This window comes from Cryptotermes secundus, unplaced genomic scaffold, assembly GCF_002891405.2.
Source record: "Cryptotermes secundus unplaced genomic scaffold, Csec_1.0 scaffold1019, whole genome shotgun sequence".
In the NCBI taxonomy this organism is placed as follows: Eukaryota; Metazoa; Arthropoda; class Insecta; order Blattodea; family Kalotermitidae; genus Cryptotermes; species Cryptotermes secundus.
In genome coordinates, this window is record NW_019729226.1 from 8,336 (window position 1) to 31,581 (window position 23,246).

At 37.4% G+C, this 23,246-nt stretch overlaps 1 protein-coding gene across 1 annotated transcript in view; it reads right to left on the minus strand.

Annotated features, from left to right (window-relative positions):
• Positions 1 to 5,143: 5,143 nt before the first annotated feature.
• The window catches only part of LOC111865575 (transducin-like enhancer protein 4), a 399,537-nt gene continuing 381,434 nt past the window's right edge, over positions 5,144 to 23,246 (minus strand). The window contains exons 11-18 of the mRNA XM_023853727.2: positions 21,313 to 21,367; positions 19,657 to 19,747; positions 16,812 to 16,965; positions 15,527 to 15,759; positions 14,218 to 14,467; positions 13,586 to 13,765; positions 10,431 to 10,874; positions 5,144 to 7,789 (exon numbers count right to left, since the gene is read on the minus strand). Coding sequence (XP_023709495.1) covers positions 7,682 to 7,789; positions 10,431 to 10,874; positions 13,586 to 13,765; positions 14,218 to 14,467; positions 15,527 to 15,759; positions 16,812 to 16,965; positions 19,657 to 19,747; positions 21,313 to 21,367 — 1,515 coding nt within the window. The 3' untranslated portion in view covers positions 5,144 to 7,681. The remainder of the gene's footprint in view (positions 7,790 to 10,430; positions 10,875 to 13,585; positions 13,766 to 14,217; positions 14,468 to 15,526; positions 15,760 to 16,811; positions 16,966 to 19,656; positions 19,748 to 21,312; positions 21,368 to 23,246) is intronic.

A 23,246-nucleotide genomic window follows, 5' to 3' on the forward strand; every position in this document is an offset into this window, starting at 1 on the left:
TATTATTATTATTATTATTATTATTATTAAGAACAGAGATTTTAATTATTCCTACTGCGTTTATTTTTCTATGTACTTTACACTTAAACCTCCGCCTTCAACCGGCCATATTTGGCGAAAATGAAAACCAATCAAATCGCGTCTGTTCAATCATGTGAACCAACGGTTACATCCAACGTTACCATGATAACTTATGGGTCAGGTCGGGAGAGTACTCTGCGATACTCTGTGCCTTGGACTCCTAGAAGCATGACCCTACTCTGTCCCTTATTTCTCTCTCTAGCACGCATCGCCTACCAGGCCTACCGGTCCCGAGTCCCGAGAATAGAAAGTGGTCCAGGAAGTTCTCTGTTTGCAGTGATAGATATGTCCCAACATCTTTAACATACCAAAACCCTGCCTTTTGCCAGTAGATTGCGTTTGTGTTTCATATTACTCTCACAGTAAATGGTGATTCTTTTCTTAACCGCATGATCCGGTTGAGCTTTGTAGCGGAGACGTAATATGTTTCCTGAGAGATCCGAATTTAATTTTGATATTTGCAAGAAATTCGGTCTTTGAAGGGTTAACTCTGGATTTCCAACATGTATTCAGTCACTATATTGATGGAACCACCTTGCCTTAACTATTGTAATCTAATCTTGGATGTCCAGCCCGTTTAATCACTACACTGACTAATCCACCTCATCTTACATTACTGAACCCAGCCATTCAGTCCATAGCCAGACACTTTACTGAGCTATCTTGGCTCCCTTCCTATTATTGGACAACCCCCACCCCCTCCAAGGCTTGAAGATATCCAAACTGATAAAGAAAATTATATATTTTTATTTAGTAGGAAGTCTTAAACAGCTTAAACATAAGTTTGTAGTATTTTTCTGGTTGCCCCCACTGAAAATACTCTGGTGGTGGCTTTGTACATCTCTGGCCTTAACCTTCCTGTTAATGGAATGGTAATCTATCACTGCACACACATTATTTTCCCATCCAGATGATAAGAGGTAAAAGTTGTCCTTGTCCTTAATTTATTAAACACCATGCCAGGCAGATGTATGGGGGAGTGGAGTTATAACTCTAACATTCTGGACCTCAGCACTAGATTGAGGTGAGTGGTCAGCTTCACACCCCAACCACTTTACCCCAGGGAAAAGCACCCAGGACCCAATTTAAGAGGAGGCAGGGTGAGCCCCAGAGCCAGTTTGGATGCTGTGAAGAAAAGAAAACTCTCTTGCCCCTGCCAGGAATTGAACATCAAACATCTAGTCCACAGCCCATTGCTGTACTGACTGAATTACCATATTTGTCCAAATAAAAGCCACACCCCCCAAATCATACAGTCTTCAAGTAAAAAATATTTCATGCACTTACATCACTACACACAACAATCAGAACATCTCAGCATAAGCAAGTATGGGAGCCACCCACACTGAATTGAGTGCTAGCCAATCAGTGTGGACCATGGCAGCTCCAACACCCATTGGTTCACACACCACCTAGAGACAACTTATAAAGACACAGACCTCTGATATGCTAGCAGCAGTCGCAGCCATGCCTACATCAAGACCGTAAAGAGCATGTTTCTGAGGATCAACACCATCAGGCCGACTCTGCACAGCAACACTGATGGTCGACTCCACTAGCAGTCACCTAGATCCCCCACCTAACAGTCGGCCCACAATCACTGAGCTGATGCTGAAGGAAGACCACCAACCCTAGCACAGGCTTGCCCGCTACGACATGAGCTTCGCCCAGCATCCATCAGGCATGCCCAGCCTCAGACATATGCCTTTTCAGGACCACAACCTGACCACTTACCACACACTTTGCCTGCCTGCTTGTCTGTATATTTTGTTACAAAAAATAAATATTTGTTAAATAAATTTACATGGTTGCTACCAGATTCAACATCCTACACAAGTTTCACATTCATCCATGTACTTACATTCGCCATTTGAAACATGTCGATTTAATTTCCGGAGTTGTGACGAGGCTTTAACAACGCCAGAGAATTAGGCACACTGCATTTCCCTCAGGACTCCACTAGGTGGTAACAATAATTTGACTCAAGTTCAAGTAAATGTACAATTTAACTGAAGATAAAGCATCATTGCTTGATGATAACATTGAACTGTGCACCTTCACTAGATCCAGAGAATCCAATATGTCCCCCTCCCCCTTCAAGGACCACTGATTTTAAATGTGTCATTTTTCAGGGAAAAGTGTGACTTATGTTCAGACAAATACAGTAACTACCAAACAGTCTGCATGAAACAAACAGAGACTACAAACAAAATTAGTGATGGAACTCAGATAAAGCTTTGCATTGATCCACAGATATAGTCTTCAAACTGCAGTCTCAAATCTGTCACTTCAGATTCAAGTCAATGCCCTCATACAACAATGGCACTGTGACGTAAATTTTGTACTCGGGTTGTTAACACTATGTGGTTATGGGAAGTGTTGCCGACATTACAGAAGTGCATCAAGCCTCCATCTTCAGGGTCAAAATGTGTAGGCTGGGGAGCATTTTTTTTAATTAACTTCCAGCCACCCTCCATGACACTCAACCCATAGTAAGAAGTAACGGGACATTTTGCCTGGTGAGCAGTTGGATGGGTGACTGCTCAGGAGAACGAGATGCTGATGGGACTTTTATGTATTCCTACACCCATACAAGGGCCATCTGCACAGTTTTCGCAGTCCACTGTTCCTACTGGCATAGAGGAGGCACCAATCCCCACTATGTCCCCCTCAACTCCCTTTTCTTTTCTTAAACAGAATGTTATATATACACTGCAACTGACCAGCCTACACATTTCAATCCTGAAGGTGCAGACAGCATGTACCTCTGAAATGACAGCAACACTACCCACAAGCACACAGTATAACAATCCAAAAACAGAATTAATGCCAATTATTAACCACCCTGAAAGCCTAAAATCAGTAGGTGTATACTGTTTTACAACTTTGTTTTAAGACATGGTCTCCAACTTTCAGAACTCGAGAATGAATCAAATTTTAAAACATGCATAATAATCTGGAAAGAGAATGATCATAATTTTGTACACATAAAAATAAAGTTCTTTTATTTTCTGGAAAACCACAAAATACCCCTGTAAATGTTTTCATAGCCAGTGATGCACTGCACAGCTAAAATATTAGAAACCCCTTGTTAAACAGATGTATATTTATATTCCTGAAGCACTGAAGTTTTTCCAAATAATACAGAAACCGGGGATGACTGAGTCTATTAAATAAGTAAATTTCATTGTCAGTGTACAAGTATTCTAACGCCAACATATCTTCAGCAGTTGAGGAGTTCTTAACCAACAGCATGTGCAGAGTTTTAGATTTTGAATCTCCCATGGAAATTCTATAAACAAACTTAACTCTTTGACTGGCGTGAAGGGTATTTAAATCCCACCCCTGTCCTGGCAGGCCCTTTAAACCTTATGTCGCTAAAATGCATGTAGTTACTTTTTCCTAAACAACTTCAACAAAACTTGGTTTTTAAAAACGAAATTTTCAGGAACTAATTAAAAGACAATATTTTATGCAATAAATGCCTTTCCATACCTCTTTATTAGTTTTTCTTCGTGTGATAAACATTGAAACATGAAAGTTTGCAGAGAGCCACACCACAGCCTGCACACATGACACATGTTTCTTTTCTAATCTTGTGCTTAGCACACACTCGACACTTTCTCAGGGCACCATTCTTCTTATTGTTACTGGGAGGAACATGGACCATTTTGTGAATTTTCAGGCCACCCTCTAGACGATTTGCTGGCTCTTTCACTGGTGGTCTTTTCAGGGTCGCGGGCGGAGGCATGACTGCACTCGAGTCTGACGCAATAGATTTGTATTCATTCCTTGACTCTTCTCCCTCTCCACCCTGTTTGTTTGGTTCAGTCATTTTTCTACACAGTCCAATATAAAATCTTTGAATCTGTAATTTCTCTTCTTGTATTTTTCGTTTGTTGTGTTCTTTTTGAATAGAATGAAACTATTCAACCGCAAAGACATGTTTTGTCCATACCATGGGTGTGAAATAGGGGCCTAGTGGACAAATATTCTTCAATTTCAGGGCGTTTGTCGATTCCTGTCATGAACACAATTCCTAAGTATGTCCAGATTTCATCTGATGTGACATAATTATAATTGTGTTTTCGAGAGTGAGGAGCTAACTCATGTGTGTTGAAGTGCTGGTGAGCATAGCGATTGGTTTCAGTTGTGATGTGATTTACCAAGTCGTCATCCAGAAAAAATTTTAATCCATGAAAAGGGATGCATTTTATGTGTTATATTAATTTTGATCCCGAAACTACTAACAAATAGAACTTTTGTGGGTACAATGTCTCCGTACGTTCATGAGATGGGCGTGTCAGGCACCGCACTCGTGGTAGGTAAATGTTCATGATTACTGTCTTGTGGATCATTGTCTATCACTGTATTATTGTCACTATCAACTTCATCTAATTCAGGAATCATTATTTCATCGCCACTATCATCAGAACAAATCTCGTTCACAACATTTTCCAGCTGGTCTGTAGGAACACGAAGACACTTGCTGCAAGAAGCCATGGTGAAACTGAATGAATGTGAAATATTTTCTGACCTTTTCCTTCTCAGAGGGTTCTGACAGTAATATAGACCCCCACAAAGTTTACAAGGGTTCTTTACAAACATGCACAAAAACTATCATATATATGTCTTTGGTTGATGAGTGCCAAGAGAGCAAAGAAGGGAAGAGATTGTCAAAGCGTTAAAACACGCCAACGCCAGGGAACGGCTGGCATCGTCTGGGCGTTAAAACACACCCGCGCCAGTCAAAGAGTTAATGTGTCTCATCTTCCTTTGCACAATAAGTTGGAGACCACCGCTGAAACCAACAGGCACTGGAAGAAAGTATGCAGTTATGCATAAAAATTATGCAGTCCTAGTAAGTAAGTCACATTCATTTAAACAGTGTAGGCCATCTGGAGTACTTTATTTTTATATTTAGTAGTAGGAAGAAATGAAGACCAAGAGATAAGGTAGGTGGGTTGAAGTTAATACGGCTTACCTTCAACTATCAATTATCTAAAGAAGTGGTCTTGGATATTTTTGAGGAAGAGGAACTGAGAATATCAAAACTGTCATGTTTCAGGTAATAGATAGTTTATCGTTCACAAAGAAAATGCCTCATTACATATTGCAACAAAAATATGCTGCCCTAACACAGTAACTCTTTTAAAATACAAAACGATTAAGAATTCTGATGCAAGAAATTTGTGTATGTTTAAATTTACTTTTGTTCTTTTAGTGAGTCTTGAGAACAAACTGCCAAGGAATGAATAGAAAGAACTGGGATAAATACAAAAATTTGGATGTAATTATCATAGGAACTGATCCCATCAATATTTCATTCCACATTTGCATTATGTAGGGTATTTCTATATACACGCACTGTTCATGGTAGTGTTCCTTCTAGAAAAGAAGAGCACATTCAATCACCAGTACTTCAAAAAAGTGGGGGGTGCTTCACTGCTGCTGTAATCTGAAAATAAACTATCTGTGAAAGCTTCTTGTAATAGCTCAACATTCTTTTGTCACTCTCAGCTATCACTTTGGAAGTTCAAGTCAAAGGAAATTCATTAACTGTTAAATTTGTGAGGTAGAATATGGTTTTTTGTTTCTCACAATGTGCAAGCAAAGAAATCAACTCAATCATCACAGGCTGCAGACTCAAGCTTCCTCTAGTATTTACACTTATCACAGTAAGCATCTGTGCCACCATGGGGGGAAATAAAATGACTGAAGTAAATACTTGTGTCACTGGTCAAGGGGCTGTGAATATTACATTATAACTGTGTAATGAATACTATTGTTATTATGTTGTATGATCTTGTGCTGCCATCACTTTTGAGGTACCATGTTGATTTGTGCTACTGATCATAACAATCCATCTTACTTATTTCTTAAAAATAATCAATTGATGCCTTTAAGGACAATCCCTGAAGTGTGTTACAGATATCTGGGAGCTTTCCAAGTCTTTCAAGAAACTCTTATTAAAGAGGAGAAAAGGAACTGAGTTCTGCAAGATAGAAATGTGTTTGTTTATAATATCTGAGCCTTATTCAGAAGGAAAATGACTACTGAATTATTACTGAATTTCACTTTTACGAGTTAACAGGCTCCACACTGGCAATAAATGTATCAAACCCCTCCCAAAGTTGCAATCTTAGTGCTCAAATCATTTTTCTGTGTTGTAATCCTTCCCCATTGAGGTGTAAAATAACAATTTTGTATCGTTTCTTTTCAGTTTTCTACACTTGTATAGGAAAAACTTATTAGACACTTCAATCCTAGTCATAATGGAACATGTAAACCGACATAAAACTTAATCCAGAGCCAAATATATTTTGGTTAATGAAATTAAACCCAAGATGCATCTGAACACCAGATTTTGGAGTTCAAACAAAATATAATAAAATGAAATGTTTTCTTCAGAATATGGCTACCTGTGAACACAAGAGCTCTAAAGTTTGTAACATAATTCAGAAGTTCAGGAAGGAGTTCTGCATTTCCACACTAATGTTCCAAAACTGGGAAGATAATGACAAGGTACTAACAGGAAATTTTTCCACATTTTGGTCTTACTGTAAGCAAAATAAAACTTATTATCCACATACACACATATTTCTTTTCAAGGGACAATGGATTTTGGATAAAACATTTCATAAAGGTTTCACGACATTGATAAAATTCTGTGTGTCAACAAACAATTAAAAAACAAAAGGCATGGTGCCATATTATTTCTCTATACAGTAGGCCCCTATTTGTTATTTACTTCTCTTCATTTTAAATAAGTTTTACTCATGATTTCTCTTCACATTTATATCATCCTGCTATATATCTCTTTTTTTCCCTGACAAGTTTTGAAATCAATCCATGATAATGTGCATAGACTGGATTGTCTGTTATATTTGTCACCAAAGGAAGCAATAAAACACTTCCAAATTCTGATAAAGTTTCTGGATTAATGGTGATGGTGGAATCCAACTGTAGCTTCCACTACAGCAATACACACTTCACACGAAACTTCTAAGTTCAACTTCAGTCTCTCTTCTTCTTCATCCACATGCCCACACAGCCTTAAGTGGGACCTTCACATAAATGTGCCTTGTACAGAGATTATTGTGTTGTTCAGCCCTGTTCCATGCAATTCTTCACAGAGATGCAGACTTAAGTGAAACTAGATGCACTGCCACTGTTACAACATCAAAGCACAGTCATTATTCCAGTCTTGTTCCTTACACAGTACTTAACTTCAGCCAGTACAGCTCTTTAAGAGGAAACTGACGAAGAAGCAAACAGAGTTACATTTTTACATTTTTCACATCTTTTATCCTATTCAGTCACAAGCATAAAGTTCCTGTATTTCCTGCTTCTGCCCGGAAGTTGAGTCATCTAACTTCTTAAAAGGAAACTGGCAATAAAGCAAACAGTAACATTTTTACACTTTGCACATCATTTTATTCTATTCAATCACCGGTATAAAGTCCTTATATTTCCCACTTCTGTCTTGAAGCTGATTAACAATCTAAATCTTTCACACTGAAGGTAGAATTCTTCTTTATCCCCCTGAAGTTTGTAGGTCACCATCTTGTTAGGACATGTGGCATAATCCAGAATGAGGTCAGTAGATAACTTCATATACTGTTGCCTTCTTGTCACCAGAACCTGTGACGATATATTTATCATCTGCTGAGATGTCACAGCTTAAAACAGAAGAGGATTCCTTTGACTGAAAATGAAAAAATACATTTCTCACAATCCAGCAAGTCATGAATACTCCATAATTTGCTAGTACGTTCTACATACACACACACACACACACACAGTGGTTCTTTTCTAAGTCCTGTCCAATTATTAGCTTGGAAGAGCTGAAGGAAACCACAACTGCTTCAAACTCTGGAGTATTTGCTCTGTATGGAATATGACCAACTGCTTCAGTTTAAACCAAATTTGCCAACTGGTTGAGAATAAGGCCAGTGATGACACTGGTCAATAGAAGTTACAAGAAAGCATTCTGAACAATCTTACAGGCATTTTGTTGCCATAATTTTAGAAATCAAAAGAGATACATGAGAAGCTGATATTTAAGATACTGAATTCATAAAGTTGTTCTTTATTACTGCTTGAAAACAGAGCCCCTAGCCAATACACTATCTATCATCATCACCAGTAATATTTCTGGTTGTATGCAACACACCAATATTATGTTTGCAGATGACACAAGTACTCTTTGTACAGCTAAAGACTACTATAATTTAAAAATAAAATTGGATGTTGTTTTCAATTACATGTTTACATGGTTTCAAAATAATCAATTAGTGTTAAATCTGGATAAAACAAAAATGATAAAATTCACCCCAACATCAGCTACGAGCTACCCTCTATATACATTCTTTTTTAACAAAAAGCTGAAAGAAGTAGAAACGATAAAATTTCTCGGTTTGCAGCTGGACAATCATCTGACTTGTAAGAAACATATCGATTTTTTGCTTCCCAAGTTGAGCACAGTTTGTTTTCTAATGCGAAAATTATCCTATATATTAAATATAAATACAGTCAACTCTTGATTATCTGGGGGCGGATTAACCAGTTTGCGGCTTAACCGGGGCTACTGAGGCTTTTTTAAGGCTTATATGTTGTTTAATATTCATTCACTTTTGTTTCACATGGCGAGTTGTAACACTATTTTCGCACTAGTGTGAACCGAGCTCTGCATTCTTTGGTCCTGTGATGCGAACACAATGTTCTAGGGTAGGGGTGAAAGAATGTGTGGGAACTGCCCACAGTCAAGGATTTGCAAGGATTTGTGGAAAGTTTCAAGGACAGATACATCGCCCCAGTTAGTATCTTTGTATCGATCTTCAAGTGCATTAGCAAACTGTCAGGGTGTAAAAGGAAGCGTGTTGTGTTAAGTATTCAACAGAAAAAGGAAAATGCCGCGAAAAAGTAAATGACAATATTAATTTTTTTAAGTGTTAATATTTGTAAAAAATGTTGGATGTTGTTGAAGACTGTGATTGAAATAACTAATTCATACTTCAGTGTAATGTAAAAAAAGTATTAAATAGGCTTCATATACCTTCAACATATTTATCATCCTATCAAAGAGGGGTGTATTATTCAGGCGTCAAGCTATTTAACACTCTGCCGTCAAATATCACAGTTTTAAAAAATGATAAAAAGCAATTTAGGTTTGTTTTACGAAATTATTTGCAAAGTAACATATTTTACTCTATTGATGAATATGTCGAGCATGCAAGGGGCTCAAAAGTTATAGAGTTAATAAATGGTCTGTGTGCGTGAATTATATATTGTTCAGACTTGCTTGTTGTAAGTGTAGTAGTATGTTATAAACTTGTACTGAACTTTAATATTTTATAATTGTAACTGTTTTAATGATATGGCTTGCCAGTGTGTGTGGAATGGAAGGTGTGAATTTGACTGTGGTTTTTCCATGACCCATGTGTATTGTCCTGACAACTTGAGCTATCTGTGATAGGCCTGATTATATTTTTTATTGGACAAAGAATGAATGATGTGTAGTCATCATGAATTTGTAATATGTAACATTTTATATCCAGCCCTGCGGGGAAATGATGGGATCCATAAAGTGAAAATAAATGTAAATGTAAACACACCAAACAACACTCCAGGTGTCTTCTCATAGTTACAAATACCAATGTTGAAGCAGCACAGTTCAGAATATGCCTTAAAAGAATCGACTTTTCATTCTTCAGCTGCTGGACAGCAAACAGTAATGCTCTAACATATTTAGTTCATAAGAATTCCCCTAGGCAGAGACGGATTTGTTTGGTAACAAGCGCACCAAGTGTTGAAATTGAAAACTTTTTCAAACAATTCAAATATATTACAACTTCTGCAGGAAGTTCAAAGTAGGATAACGAACATATGAAACGACAGCCTGAAATTTCCTCTTTAATTTCATGCCAAAAGAATTATTTTACATGAAAAACAATGGTTCAAAATACGAGCTGAAACTTAGAGCAACAATACGAGTGCATGGTATGGACAGAATCCGCTGGCAGGCCACGTACGGAGCCCGTCACTGAAGGGTTAAATTCCAGTCTGTCAGAAAGTGTTTACTGCCTGCAATTTATATTAAATATTGTTATCTCTACTAATAACAATTTGTTATTCATGGTAGCAGTAGCATATTCTTCTTGAAAAAAAATGCCTGCCTGTATACAGAGATGCTTAGATAAACAATTCATGGTAGGATAGTGCTTAGACAAAACAGCCCACTTCTACATGCTTATAAATATGTAATCACGTCATTCCTCACTTATGCAGTTGAAACAGAATCATTAAGTAAACAAATAGAAGATCATAAATGTGCTTTATATGCTAACCTGGAATATGGATGCCCCATAAGGAGTCCTCCAAGCATTGAGAAGGTTGTCTTTTCCAGTTGAAACAAACCACTTCCCGCATGCAGCAAAGCGAAGAGAGAGGACACAGGACTCATGGAGGTGCAACTGATACTTGTCAGGTTTGGCTGCATGTAGAACTTCAACATTGGAGTTCTCCATGCCAACAGCAAGCCATTCGCCAGTGGGACAATAGCCCAAAGAGAAGATTTGTGATGAGAAGTCATGCTGCTGTAATTGCCGACCTTCCCGGAGATCCCAAGACCTGACAGTATTGTCTAGTCCACCAGTCCATAATTTGGTTCCATCTGCAGAAATGTCAATACATGATGCACCATCTGTGTGACCTTGGAACTGACGTACTAGCGTCTGGTTGTGAAGGTCCCACACTGCAATGTTGCCATCTGAACAGCAGCTGAAGCATACCTGCTCAGAACAAATACCCAAGATTTCTCTGTTAATACAGCAGAACTTTTTCAATTGTACTACATATCACTGTGCATCATATTTCAAAATATAATTGATGCCAAATAAATTGAAGAACTATGGTCCCAGAATTACTTAACACTTGTTCTTTGTAGCAGATCAGCTAACCTTTGAAGCTTGTAAAGCATATATTCATGTTATAAAATTGAAAAACCATAAAATTAAAATAAAATCATGTTACAGTAAACTCCATCTGCCCTTGAAAATGTATTTCAAGGGAGAAAACTTACTATTACAAGAAGACTTTAAGCAAATATGCATCAAGAGTACAAAATCCAGAAAAAGCTGCATACCTCATTCTATATGAAGGGAACACATTCCTAGGCAATCTATACAAATTGTAAGAAATAAAATCATGACTCTGCATGGAATTTAATATGTCAGATCTATATAATTATTTCTCAGGGTCCCCCCCCCATTGCAGTTCAGATTTGTCACATGTTAAATGACTATAGATGGGTCATGGATTGGTAATTGGATTTACTGGACTCTTACAACACATGACTACATGTAACAAGAACAGTTTCACTAATCCACACACTTTACATTTCACTACAGCAAGTGCTAAGCCCTTTGTGTCTTCACTAGTCATTGATATGCAATGGCTTCCAATAGTGGGGACTTCACCTCCGATGACTCTGCCATAGAGCAAATGTCTCTCAACAACCTCAGATATGGATTGGCCTGTCTGTGTGCAGACTCTTTCAGATTTGTCAAAGTCAAAGTCACATTGCGACTGACAGTCAGTCAGTCAGTCAGTCAGCCTTGGTGTTGAGCCCAATCTGGAGCTTATGACCAGATATTTATTGCTGTTTGACAGTTTCGGTCTTGTTTTTGTGAGACGCCCTCTCTGATGAGAGAACAGGTATGTCTTTTCTCTGAGTCATTATCTGCAGTAGTAAGTCATTTGTCAAAATATAAAGGATATTTAAATTTTACACGTTAATAAATGTATATAAAATATATACAGGGCCTCTGTCAGTCCAGGCTCAGTATAGCAGATTATGCTCTATTTCCAGGATCTTCCTCTACAATGGCAGTCTAATCACTTGAACAGTCATAGGCTTGACTGCCGCCAAGTTTAAGCCTCTTATAATTCAGGCTTTGCCTTGTCCAATATTGCGAACATTTTCGTTATCATGATTTTGTATGACTTCCGCTTGTTGCCTGCATAATTTTGTTATATAATCATATACATACAGAATTTTGAAAGCCATGTGTAAATCGTGAACTTTCAGACTTGTCAAAGTCAAAGTCACATTGCGATTGATGGTCGGTCAGTCAGTCAGTAAGTCTTGGTGTCAAGCCCCATCTGGAGCTCATGACCAGATATTTATTATTGTTTGACAGTTACGGTCTTGTTTCTGTGGAACACCATCTCTGACGAGAGGATGGATCTGTCTTTTTTACATGCTGCTGGCCCTTGCCAGCGCAATCTTTCTCAGGTCTGAGTCCCTTAGTACTCACAACCATATTTTACTGTCTCAAATCTGAGACTTCCCTTTTTGTAGCCTCCTACGACTCGCAGAGTCACGGTGGAGGTATTCGACCCTGCCTCCACACAGGTGTTTCAGACTTGCCCAGTTGGCCTCCTTATATATACCCTTGGGGCAGACCCGACAGAAAACACCTCTTCTAATAATTCCTCTAGTGTTGCATTTGTGTATTCCTTGCCCTGGAAAAGTGTTTACCAGCTGTTTAGGTTGCTGTAGCCTAGCAATGGATGTCCATTTTCTCTTCCAATATTCTGGCTTTCAGCTGCCATGTCCAGTGTATTTGATATAGGCTTCAATTTCTTCTCATATTGTATTGCCTTATTCAACGAGTAAATAGGTTTAAATAAGGTTTGTGTGCCATAAACTTTTACTATGCATTTAGACAATTCTTAAATTATTGGTACAACTGTGCAGAACCCCAATTGACACTACCTTCCATTTTCATGTTTTTATCAGTCATTAATGTGTATGTACATTTCTTTGTCACGAATTTTCATCATAAGCAGTGTTATGATGCTAAAAGAACTCACTTCATACCATTCTTGAAATGAATGCCTCTGAATAACAGTTTTTGAGTAGGATACCCTTTACTTGCACAATGAATAGGAAAGTCATGATCAGTGTCTTTCTTAACAGTATCCAATTCCAGAGATGTCACAAGTTTTATAAATTTGAATTGGTTATTGCCCCCACACCCCCAACCCCAAACCAAACCTGCGTCATAGTCCATTGCCACAGAATTCTGTCATACCAATGAATTATATTACTGCTCTCCAAATGCATAAAAAACACTATAATGAATTTAACTCATTTCAGTAAAGGCTTAATTAAAACGTTTAGTACTGCCCATTATCAGTTTTAACAAGATTACTATCCAAATGTGTATCAAAAGTAACTTTATAATTCTGCTGATATAACCATCATTATATACTACTACTTTAAAAAGTAATTCCATAGTATCTGTTAAATAATTATTACATTATATGTACTTATTCAGCAGGTCATCATTACATACCAAGAAATTAACATTCTGTTTAAAAGATCCAACAGAAAGCAATTATCCATATTTCATCCATTAAAATGTATACTGACTTCAAATAAGGTTCATATTATTTGATTAACAGAAAACAAAATGCATGATTCAAGTGCACTTACTTTAGAATCCGGACTAATTGCCAGAGCATAACATGCAGGGGCACTAGAGGTGAGCTCTGCCTTGATGCGGGGTGTAGGAGACGCCAGATCCCAAATACTCAAGTTGCTTGCTTCTCCACCCACGATGAGTGTCCGGCCATCTGGCAATAGTTTAACTGACCGGATGTAGTTATCCCGTTGCTGCACAGCACATAGCATAGACATTAGTAAATCACAAGTATTTCCTATTTGTTTAAAATTTCATTGTAGGCATGTTAGTTTGAGCCAAACTGGCATAATTCCTGCTGATGTTACTTACATTTTTTTCTGGTTCTATTTATTTTCATCATAAATATTACATGCACAGTGTGCACTTGGGGCCACTAGAAGTTATCCTCCCAAAGTCCCCAGAACTTCACATTATTTGTGGTTGTCATGTCACACACAGAAGACATAAACATTGTCTTCTGTGATGTAATGCTGAGTGTATGTACAGTAATAAACTACCAACATTTTGGAGGAACCTTCCACATCCACCTTCTGGGTACTGGTTCCAGTAATCTTTGCATTTACATTAATTTTTCTGAGTGTAAATATTACTCATATCACCCACAGATACCACAAGACAGAAGATGAATCACTGATAAACTCACCAGGCAGTCAAGCTGGGAGACAGGGCTCTTTGAGCCAGGTTGGCTGATGTCCCAGACTTTGACACAACCCTTGCCACCTGTATAGACATACTTTGTCGGGTTGCTGATTGTGACTGCACACACCACTTCTCCATGACTCAATGTGTTGATCTGACGAGCATGGCGGGGAATCCCTGGCCCAATCAGCGCATCTGGAGGAAATGGCACAGGCTGCATCTGTCCATCTGCACTTACATGAAATGAGTAAGCCCTGTAACACCCAAAAATGAGATATACTCTCAGGAAAAGCATAATAAAGTGAACTGCAAGCTGCATTTGAGCAATGTGAGACTGCAACAACCACATGTTTTCATATGCCAGAGCATGTTACATGCTGGGTGACAATGTCCAAATAAAAACTTCAGCACAATCAGAACACAGTATCTTCCACCTAAATTAATCTTACTTAGGCTATGCAACAAATTCTACATGCTATTCTTTAAATTCCAAAATCCCACACATTTTTGCTTTCATCTGAAATAATCATCCACCTCTTCTATGTAAGCAGAAGACCATCCAAGGAATCTTACCAAATATATGTAATCAAAATTCTGAAACCCAGAAAATGGGAGGCTTTAGGCTGCACTGACATTTTGTGTCAAACAAAAAGAAGAATGTTACCTACTTCCTGCTCTTCTAAACAAGTCCTTTCCAATTACAAAATTACTTTAATAACTCTTGGTGAGCTGTGCAAGTCATCATATTCCTTGCTATGTAAACCTTCCATGGCCCTCCTACAGTATTTTACTAGTACACAAAAATACTAATAATAATAAACTGTTAACCTTCACTTGGATACTTAATGATAAGTATGCTGCCTTTTCAAGTAAACATATTATGGCCAACCAAATGTAAGAATACACATAGAGAAATGGAGGTCCTAATCAGCACTCATTTTTCACTGTGAAGTTCTTAGAGCTACGTGGCTGAAAGAAACTACCCAGGATAGGTTACACTATGACAGACAAAACTCCCAGGCAAGTAGTTAATAAAGTTTCATAATCTTACTTCACAAGAAATTCAAAGTTACAACAAAAACAAACAGGGATATCAATGACACTTTGACTTCTGGCAAGTTCAATGTGCACATTAATCACTTGATTACAATTTACAGGAGGAAAAATATAAGACCTGCATGTAATTGTCCATGCATCTTATCCCCATAAACAGGCACATTTCATTTAACTCTATATTTCATCTTGTAAATTAAATACATGAGTCATACCCATTATGTGAACAGGAGAATAAACAAATGAACTAAGTTACTCACGGTTTTCCACCTGGAATGGTTCCAAGTCCTGGTCCAAGAGGGGCACGCATCTGTGGATGAGGATCATAGTTAACAAGAGCTGGGCGAGGGTAAGAGTTCAGCCCAGGTGGTAGGTTGTTGTGTAATGCTGCCCCATATGCTCCAGCTGCTGCTGCTGCTGCTGCAGCCTGCAGTTCATGGGGTGCTGCTGGACCCAGGTAGTGTGGGTACTGTGCCAATGAAGGTGCTTTCACCTATACAAACAAACAGACAATTTTCAGTGGCCGATCTTCAGTCCATAAATCCATCTGCAAGATGCATGTGCTAGTCCCTTTTCAATTCAGATATTAATTTTGTGGCTTTTTATCAAAGTCTGTATTAACAGCACGCCATTTAACACTACCATACCTTGGCAACTATCTTCCTCCAAGAATAAAAATACAGCACATTAGTGTCATTCAGCAAAATTTTATTTATGGTATTTCCTTAACAAATATGGCACATTTATTAATATTAACAATATTCCTTCACTGTAAATCAATCTTTGTAACCTGAAACTTATGAGTAAGCACCAATGTATAATAAACAAACTTCCATATCTTATTTGACAATTAGAAACAATTATTGGTCTTATTTTAACAGTATTGCAAGACATAGCAGGAGCAGAAACTGCTGCATGGCCCCTTATATCACCTGACTGGACAACAGCATGAAGCTGTTGGGGCAGAAAGTTCCTCCAAAACCATAACAATCCAGCAAACTTAAGGGCATCATATCCCAGACAACAATAATCTTCATAGTTACCACTGTGAAAACCTCAACTATCAGAAGATAAACCTGTTTTTATTGTTTTTAAGTACTTATTCCATGCACTGGTGTTGGAAGCCAATACAGTCCTGAATGCAAACAAGGAGTATGATCCATATTAATTCAAACAGCAGAAATGACATGGAATATAATCCATGTTTCATAACTGTTCTTGTATATCAAGTAAGAGTAATAAACTTAAAATTCAGTGACTGGTGTTCATAACTCGTATACATTACCATGTCAAGTCTAGTTTGGCAAAGGAAAGAGAATGTTAATGTTTTCCAGTCTACCTAAAAATTCATCCCTTAATACTCTAACCAGCTACATCTCTAAACATGCCACAGCAGCTACCTACAGCAACTCCATAACTATTCAAAACCACTGTAACCACTAGGACATAAAACACAAAATACTCATTGAAAGTTCAAAAAGCTTCAATTTCTACATACTTATACTGCCATGTGTAATATCATCAGAGTATAGAGACTTCACATACCACAGGTTTAAGTCCACTGGCACCAGCTGCTGTACTGCTCCCACTACCACCGCTGGTTGGAGTCACTGACTTTGAGATAGGTGTTGTTGGTTTTTCACCATCCAGTTTCTTAGTCGATGGTGTACTCGCATTTGAAGATGTTCCACTCCGAGGACTACAACAGAAGAACATATAAAACTGGTTTAAGAAAGAATATGTTCATTACATGTGTAGTTAAAAGTAAAGGTATTCCTGTAACAGGCAGTAGAGGCCCATAGGGTTGTGAGATGTTGAAGCTCCCACATTTTCTAGAGATGGCAGTATGGTTGTCAGCCTTACACAACGGCTGCCCTTTACCCCCATGAATATTCCTGCGACTCATTTCTGTTAGAGGCTGAGTCGACCCCATGGCCATAGTGCAGCTGGAAGGACTGGGTAAATTTAAAAAATCCACCTCATCAGGATTCAATCCCATGACCTTCCAGCTTGTAGCACATTGCCTCAACCAACTACAGTACCATGTGCCCCCACATGAACAGTTACAAGGGTTTAAATTTTGATATTATGTTTACTACCAGTTAAAATATTCTGACAGTTCATTGAACCAATAGAGGTTAAGTCTTATGTTGTGATGTTGATATATAATAATTTCAAATTAAAAAGTACATATTTTAAAACATAAGCAAACTTCAATCCCTTCGTACCACGTAAGGTAAAGTTGTCCCTGTGTTTAACAATTTAAGCACTAGGCCATGAAGATGTATGGTAGGGTGGGTGTTTTCATGGCCTCAATTCTAGGGGTGAGTGGTCAGCTTCACCCCTGGCCACTTTACACCCAGGGAAAAAGCCTTCAGTACCCATGGGCCCTAGAACCAATCTGGATGACATGGAGAAGAGAAAATTCTTGACCCTAACTGGACTCAAGCTCTGACCGCCCAGTCATCCAGCCCATAGCCAGTCACTATACCAATTGCACTATCCTGGCTCTCTTCATACCATGTAGCTATATTAATTTATAACTAACATTTCAACAAACTTCTTGTCACACTGCAGTTAACAGTGTAATATTTGACAGGAGTGTTTTGACCCTATACAATCAACATCAGTTCCTTTCTTCCAAGTGGATTTACAGCTGTTCCTCAGTCACTGAGTTATATATTAGCAGACATTGACACAAATGAACTAGTTCCAACTTTGTGTGAAAATGGCAGTTAACCACATAACATACGATTCTGTTTCAAGACATAAATATACAAGTGAAACAGTTATTTACTTAACATTTTATCAACAAAATGAGACATCTGTGATGTCAAAAAAAATATGTGTATGTATGTATGGATGGACACACACATATATATATATATATATACATATTCATATTCACTTAATTATAATTTTGATTTGTTGCATTCTGGTCCATCACACTAACAATATTACAAATGATAAAACAATTCCATCCAGTGTGACTGTTGAATGGTTATTATTCTGTCAACACACTCTACATCCCAATACAAGAATATACTATCTTAGAATCTGGACATACTTTTTAACAGAATTGACAAAGTTACAATCAGGGCAGAAAATGGGGGCTGACACAGGTAGATAATTTTGTACACTTCTTTGACAGCACACAAGAAATAAAGAAATTCTGAATTGAGGGAACAAACATTTCTCAAGTTTAATTTTCTCTTAATTTCTTTGTGAATGCAATTTTGATTTTATACTGTCCTAAATATTTGACATTTCAACCTCAGTATTTGGATAAAAGATATTCTATGTTTCTCTTTATGGAATTTACGTTTTCACCCAGTAAATTAGCATCACCAGCATAAACCAGAAGCTGATGTGTACCATACAATCTGAGCTCTTCATGGTTCACTGTCTAAAGTAAAGTTGCACAGAAAAGGTGATAAGGCATCTCCATTGTCTCATGTTGTGAATATGAAATACGTCTGAGAATGGACTTTATCATATGTTTTATTTTATGCACATCTTAACAAGACAAACTAGCTTCATAGGTATACCAAATTCAATGAGAATTTTGTACAATGCATCTCTTCAAACTAAATTATAAGCTTTCTTAATGAATATAAATAACTGATGCAGTGTCTCACTATACTTCCACCTTTTCTACTGTGATTATATGATGAATGCAGACTATCTAATCAGCGGTTGAACTACTACATCAAAACCCATACTGCTTATCTCCAGTAATTTCTTCTAAATATGGAGATAACCTTGACAGATGAATGGTGGATAAAATGATGTATATACAGTATTTGACAATATGTATAAACAAATGACAATGATGTTAGATTTCAGATTCTCACAGCAATGATTATGAAGAACATTATCATCTGTGATGGGATACACTATAGTCTGATGGAATTTACTAATGATTTTGAGGAACATACTGTCCCTTCGAGGTCAAAAATAAGTCAAGTTCTTCTTGCTTGCTTGCTTGCTTGCTTGGCCTACTCTTCAATGTTGACAGTGAAGTAGTGCAGTTCCTTCTACCAAACTACACAGTGTCACCTCCAAGAAGATAGTGTTCTTCAAATGTGAGGATGTTCACAGTCCATCACTTGGACTTCGTGCAAATGGGAGCTCCCAAGCTCTGTGACTAGCTAACACATACATTATTTGAAAAAAATTATCAACTACAGGGGTTATTTAACATCAGAAAATGAGTGAATTATTATGATCAGCACATTGGAAAGGGTACGCATATGGTGTGGGTTGCTTGTAAGCTGCAATGACAGAGGAAAATCACAGAAAACCTCAGCCTGCCAAGATTCAAAGCAGGTACATCCCAAACAAAAATCAGGCATATTGACAATTAGCCAGTCAAGTAAGTAGCACATACCTATGTGGGCCAACGTGTTCTTTCTTGGGTGCAAGCTTGTCCAGACCATTCTCTCGAGGAGATGCTGTCCCGTTTGGAGGGGACACAGGCTCTTGTGAACGTAAATTTCTAAATGTGTATCTTTTACAATCACTAAAAGCTTCTTTCCTCTATAATGGTACCCACTGTGATGACTGATAAATAACCCGCACTGCACCTTTTGTATTTCAAGAAGTGTACAATGCAGAGTGATGAATTAAGTGCAAACTAAGTGCAAATAACATAGTTCACAATAAAAGAACTCATCATCAGAAAATATTTCAAAATAATGATAAAAGGGCTCATTATTGTGACAGGTTTGTTTCATGTGATAGACATGAAGGTGTTTTGTTATTATAGTTGAAGGGGCAAGCCTAAATAAATGTACTGTTTCTTGCTGGGAATAGAGAAACATAGGGAACACTTCAGTATGAAGAGTTATATAATAAATAATGTAGGCATGACTCAAAATATTAAAAATTACTGGGTTTTTGGATTCATAATGTTACCACTTCTTGGTTTAATTTTAAACAAGAAGCTCTGGGAAGAAGTGGCTGCCTGTTCTCCTTTGATACTACATGGACTGCAAAGAAAATTACACCTCCAGCAATTCTTCATTGTCATGAGAACATCTTAACCAAGTCACTACCTACCAATGATAAGGGGATACACAGACAGTCCCACAGACACAGGTGTACAACAATTCTTCTATTGTTCTGTGTATTCGTTGCCGCAGAAACAAGTTTACTGATGCCGCAGAAACAGGTTTACTGAGCTGTTGCTTAACTATGAAAGGAGGGATATACTTTACAACGCCTATGCCTAGCAACAATATGGGAGATACATATACAGACACACAGTCTGATGAGAGGGCTTTATTAAGTATGCCACTGAGATGGAATCAAGTGCCATGCTATACACACCAGTTTTCATAAAATTTGGTTCTGGCATTCAAAAGTTAATTGGGGGGGGCAATAATACACACACAGACAGCATGGATTTTGCAAAAGTATATTTTAATTTTTTTCCCAAAATAAGGAAAGTAGGCTAGAAATAAGAAAATATGTGTATCATGAAGGTATACGCTGTAATCAGTGTAACAATCACTGGGAAAAATGACCATTCAGATATGAATATAGGGCACATCAAGATCCTCCACATCAGTTTGTAGTTATATATGGAGCAAAAGCAAAATGTTCTATAACAGAAGCAGATCTGTAATAGTGAAAATCAAGATGGGTGTCTGAACTCTGCACGATTTGAAAGAGAAATTTTCCATTCCTTTCCTTAGCTATTTTGAAAGATCCATAAATTGGTCCTGATTAATCACCCTTTGGCCACCCAGTATTGTTGAGCATATTAATCCTGGATATCACAAAAATCTTAAGGATGGGCCATATGTTTGTCAAAAATTACTCCAAAGATGTTAAAACAGAAAAACATGGAACTTTGATACCAGGTTATCAGTCACTAGGTGATGAATCGTAGTCATGACTTCCTAAGTATGGCAATCAAGGGGTTACATGAAGAATTCAAGATGGCAGAAAATAAGATGTGAACTGTTCATTCGATGCAACCACTCCAAAATTATTTACAATTATAATATTGAAGCAATACCTTGTACATTTTTAATAGTTACCTCACTGGCATCATCCACTACAAGATCCTGGTCACTCTTCTCCCCATCACTTGCCTGCAATAGAGAAACAAACTTGTCACCACCTTCTCTTGAGCCAAATGACATAGCTAGTGTTTAGTATATCTGTAATCACCTTCATTAACTTCAATTGGCCCCTTACAAGTTATGTATTTAGTATCCAAAAGTTTAACCTTTTCGTCATATTGGTTCAACAGATGAAACTGAGGGACATATGCACAACATGGAGAGCTCATAAATCTGTTTTGTCCTCAAAGGAAGGAAGTATGCCTTAAAAAATACATTTCCCTGAATGTTTTAGTGTGAAATGGATTAGGAACTCCAAAGTGAGCATGTTACTTGGTTGGGCATTTGTTGTCACACTATGCTACATCCAGGTTTAGAAATCTTTCCCTATGGGTGGGTACCTGCAGCTTATTTGCAAAATGGTGAGATTCTGAACTTGCCAAGCCCAATGGGTTGTTCCACTTCTGGTGTCAAGGAACAATTCAATTCAATTCTTTATTATTTATGTGCCAAGTCAACAGCTGTAAGGCCAATTACAGACAGAGCACAGTGAAGATGAAAGTAATTCAGTGTAACATTAGACAAACACATTATAAGTCAAAAATAAATTACAGGAAATTTCTTGGGAAAACACAGTAATGAAGAAAAGTAAACAAACAAGCAAATAAATGATAATAATAACAATAATAATAATTTCATTATCATAAAACTAAGTGTTATTTAGAAGTGAAAAGAAACATAAATATTTAATTAATAATAATAACATCTCACATTCATAAGAAAATCACCAAGAGACCTTGATTCAACTCAACTTTAGCCATATAATAATAATAACTACAACTGAAAATACATTCAAACATAAAATATAAACTAACTAACTTTTTTTTTATTTTACTAAAATGTAAAATAAGTGTGTGCTGTATTTAGTAATCAGGCCAGAAGTTTTTTATCTGTTACTTTACTGATATGGGGAACGTGGTAGGGTAGCGTAGTTTGTTGAGGGACTATGCTAAAAGCCAGAAGGTCACTGGTTCAAGTCACTGGATTTTTTTTTTCAATTGACCTAATCCTTCCAGCCCCACTATGGCCCTGGGGTCAACTCAGCCTCTAACAGAAATGAATAACAGGAATATTCTTGGAATATTCTTGGGGGTAAAGGGCAGCTGGCAAGTAGGGCTGATTGTCTAGAAAATGTGGGAACCTCACACAACCCTATGGGCCTCCATGGCCTGTTACAGGGACAGCTTTAANATACCTTTACAATTACTTTTTACTTTACTGATATTCATCACATTCTTGGTAGTTATATGCTATAATTAACAAATTCTGTGTAGCTTCTGAATCTCTAATGTAATCAGATAAACAGAAAGTTGAGCTCTGCCTTCTGGGATATAATGCTATATAGTCCGACAAGAGACAACCAATGTTTGTATCCTGAAAGACAGAACTCTCCATAACCACAGTTGTGAAAACTTAAAAATCATAAGCAGAAAGTTGTCATAAAACATTGCACATTTTAATGTAAATCAAATGAAACTGCCACATAACCTTAGGAAAATTTCATTATTTGTTCCATGACACACAACCATCTCCTAGATAATATAAAAATTATCATTAAGTGACTTCCGGGTCATTTTATACAGAAGTACGCTTGTGTATGACTGGTGGAACCTTTCAGCATCTCCCATACCACACCAGTAATTATCCAACTTAGTTTTCAGCCACATATACAACACACATCAGCTAAAAGCTGATCAAAGAGAATCTCAATGTAAATTTTTTCTGTACCAACTTCTCTGTTTCATACAAATTGGCACGTACTCCATAATCAAATGAAGAAATGGGAATTAACCTCTCTTGAAATTTACATATTTTTGAAAATATGTCTGCATATCACATGCTAACCAGT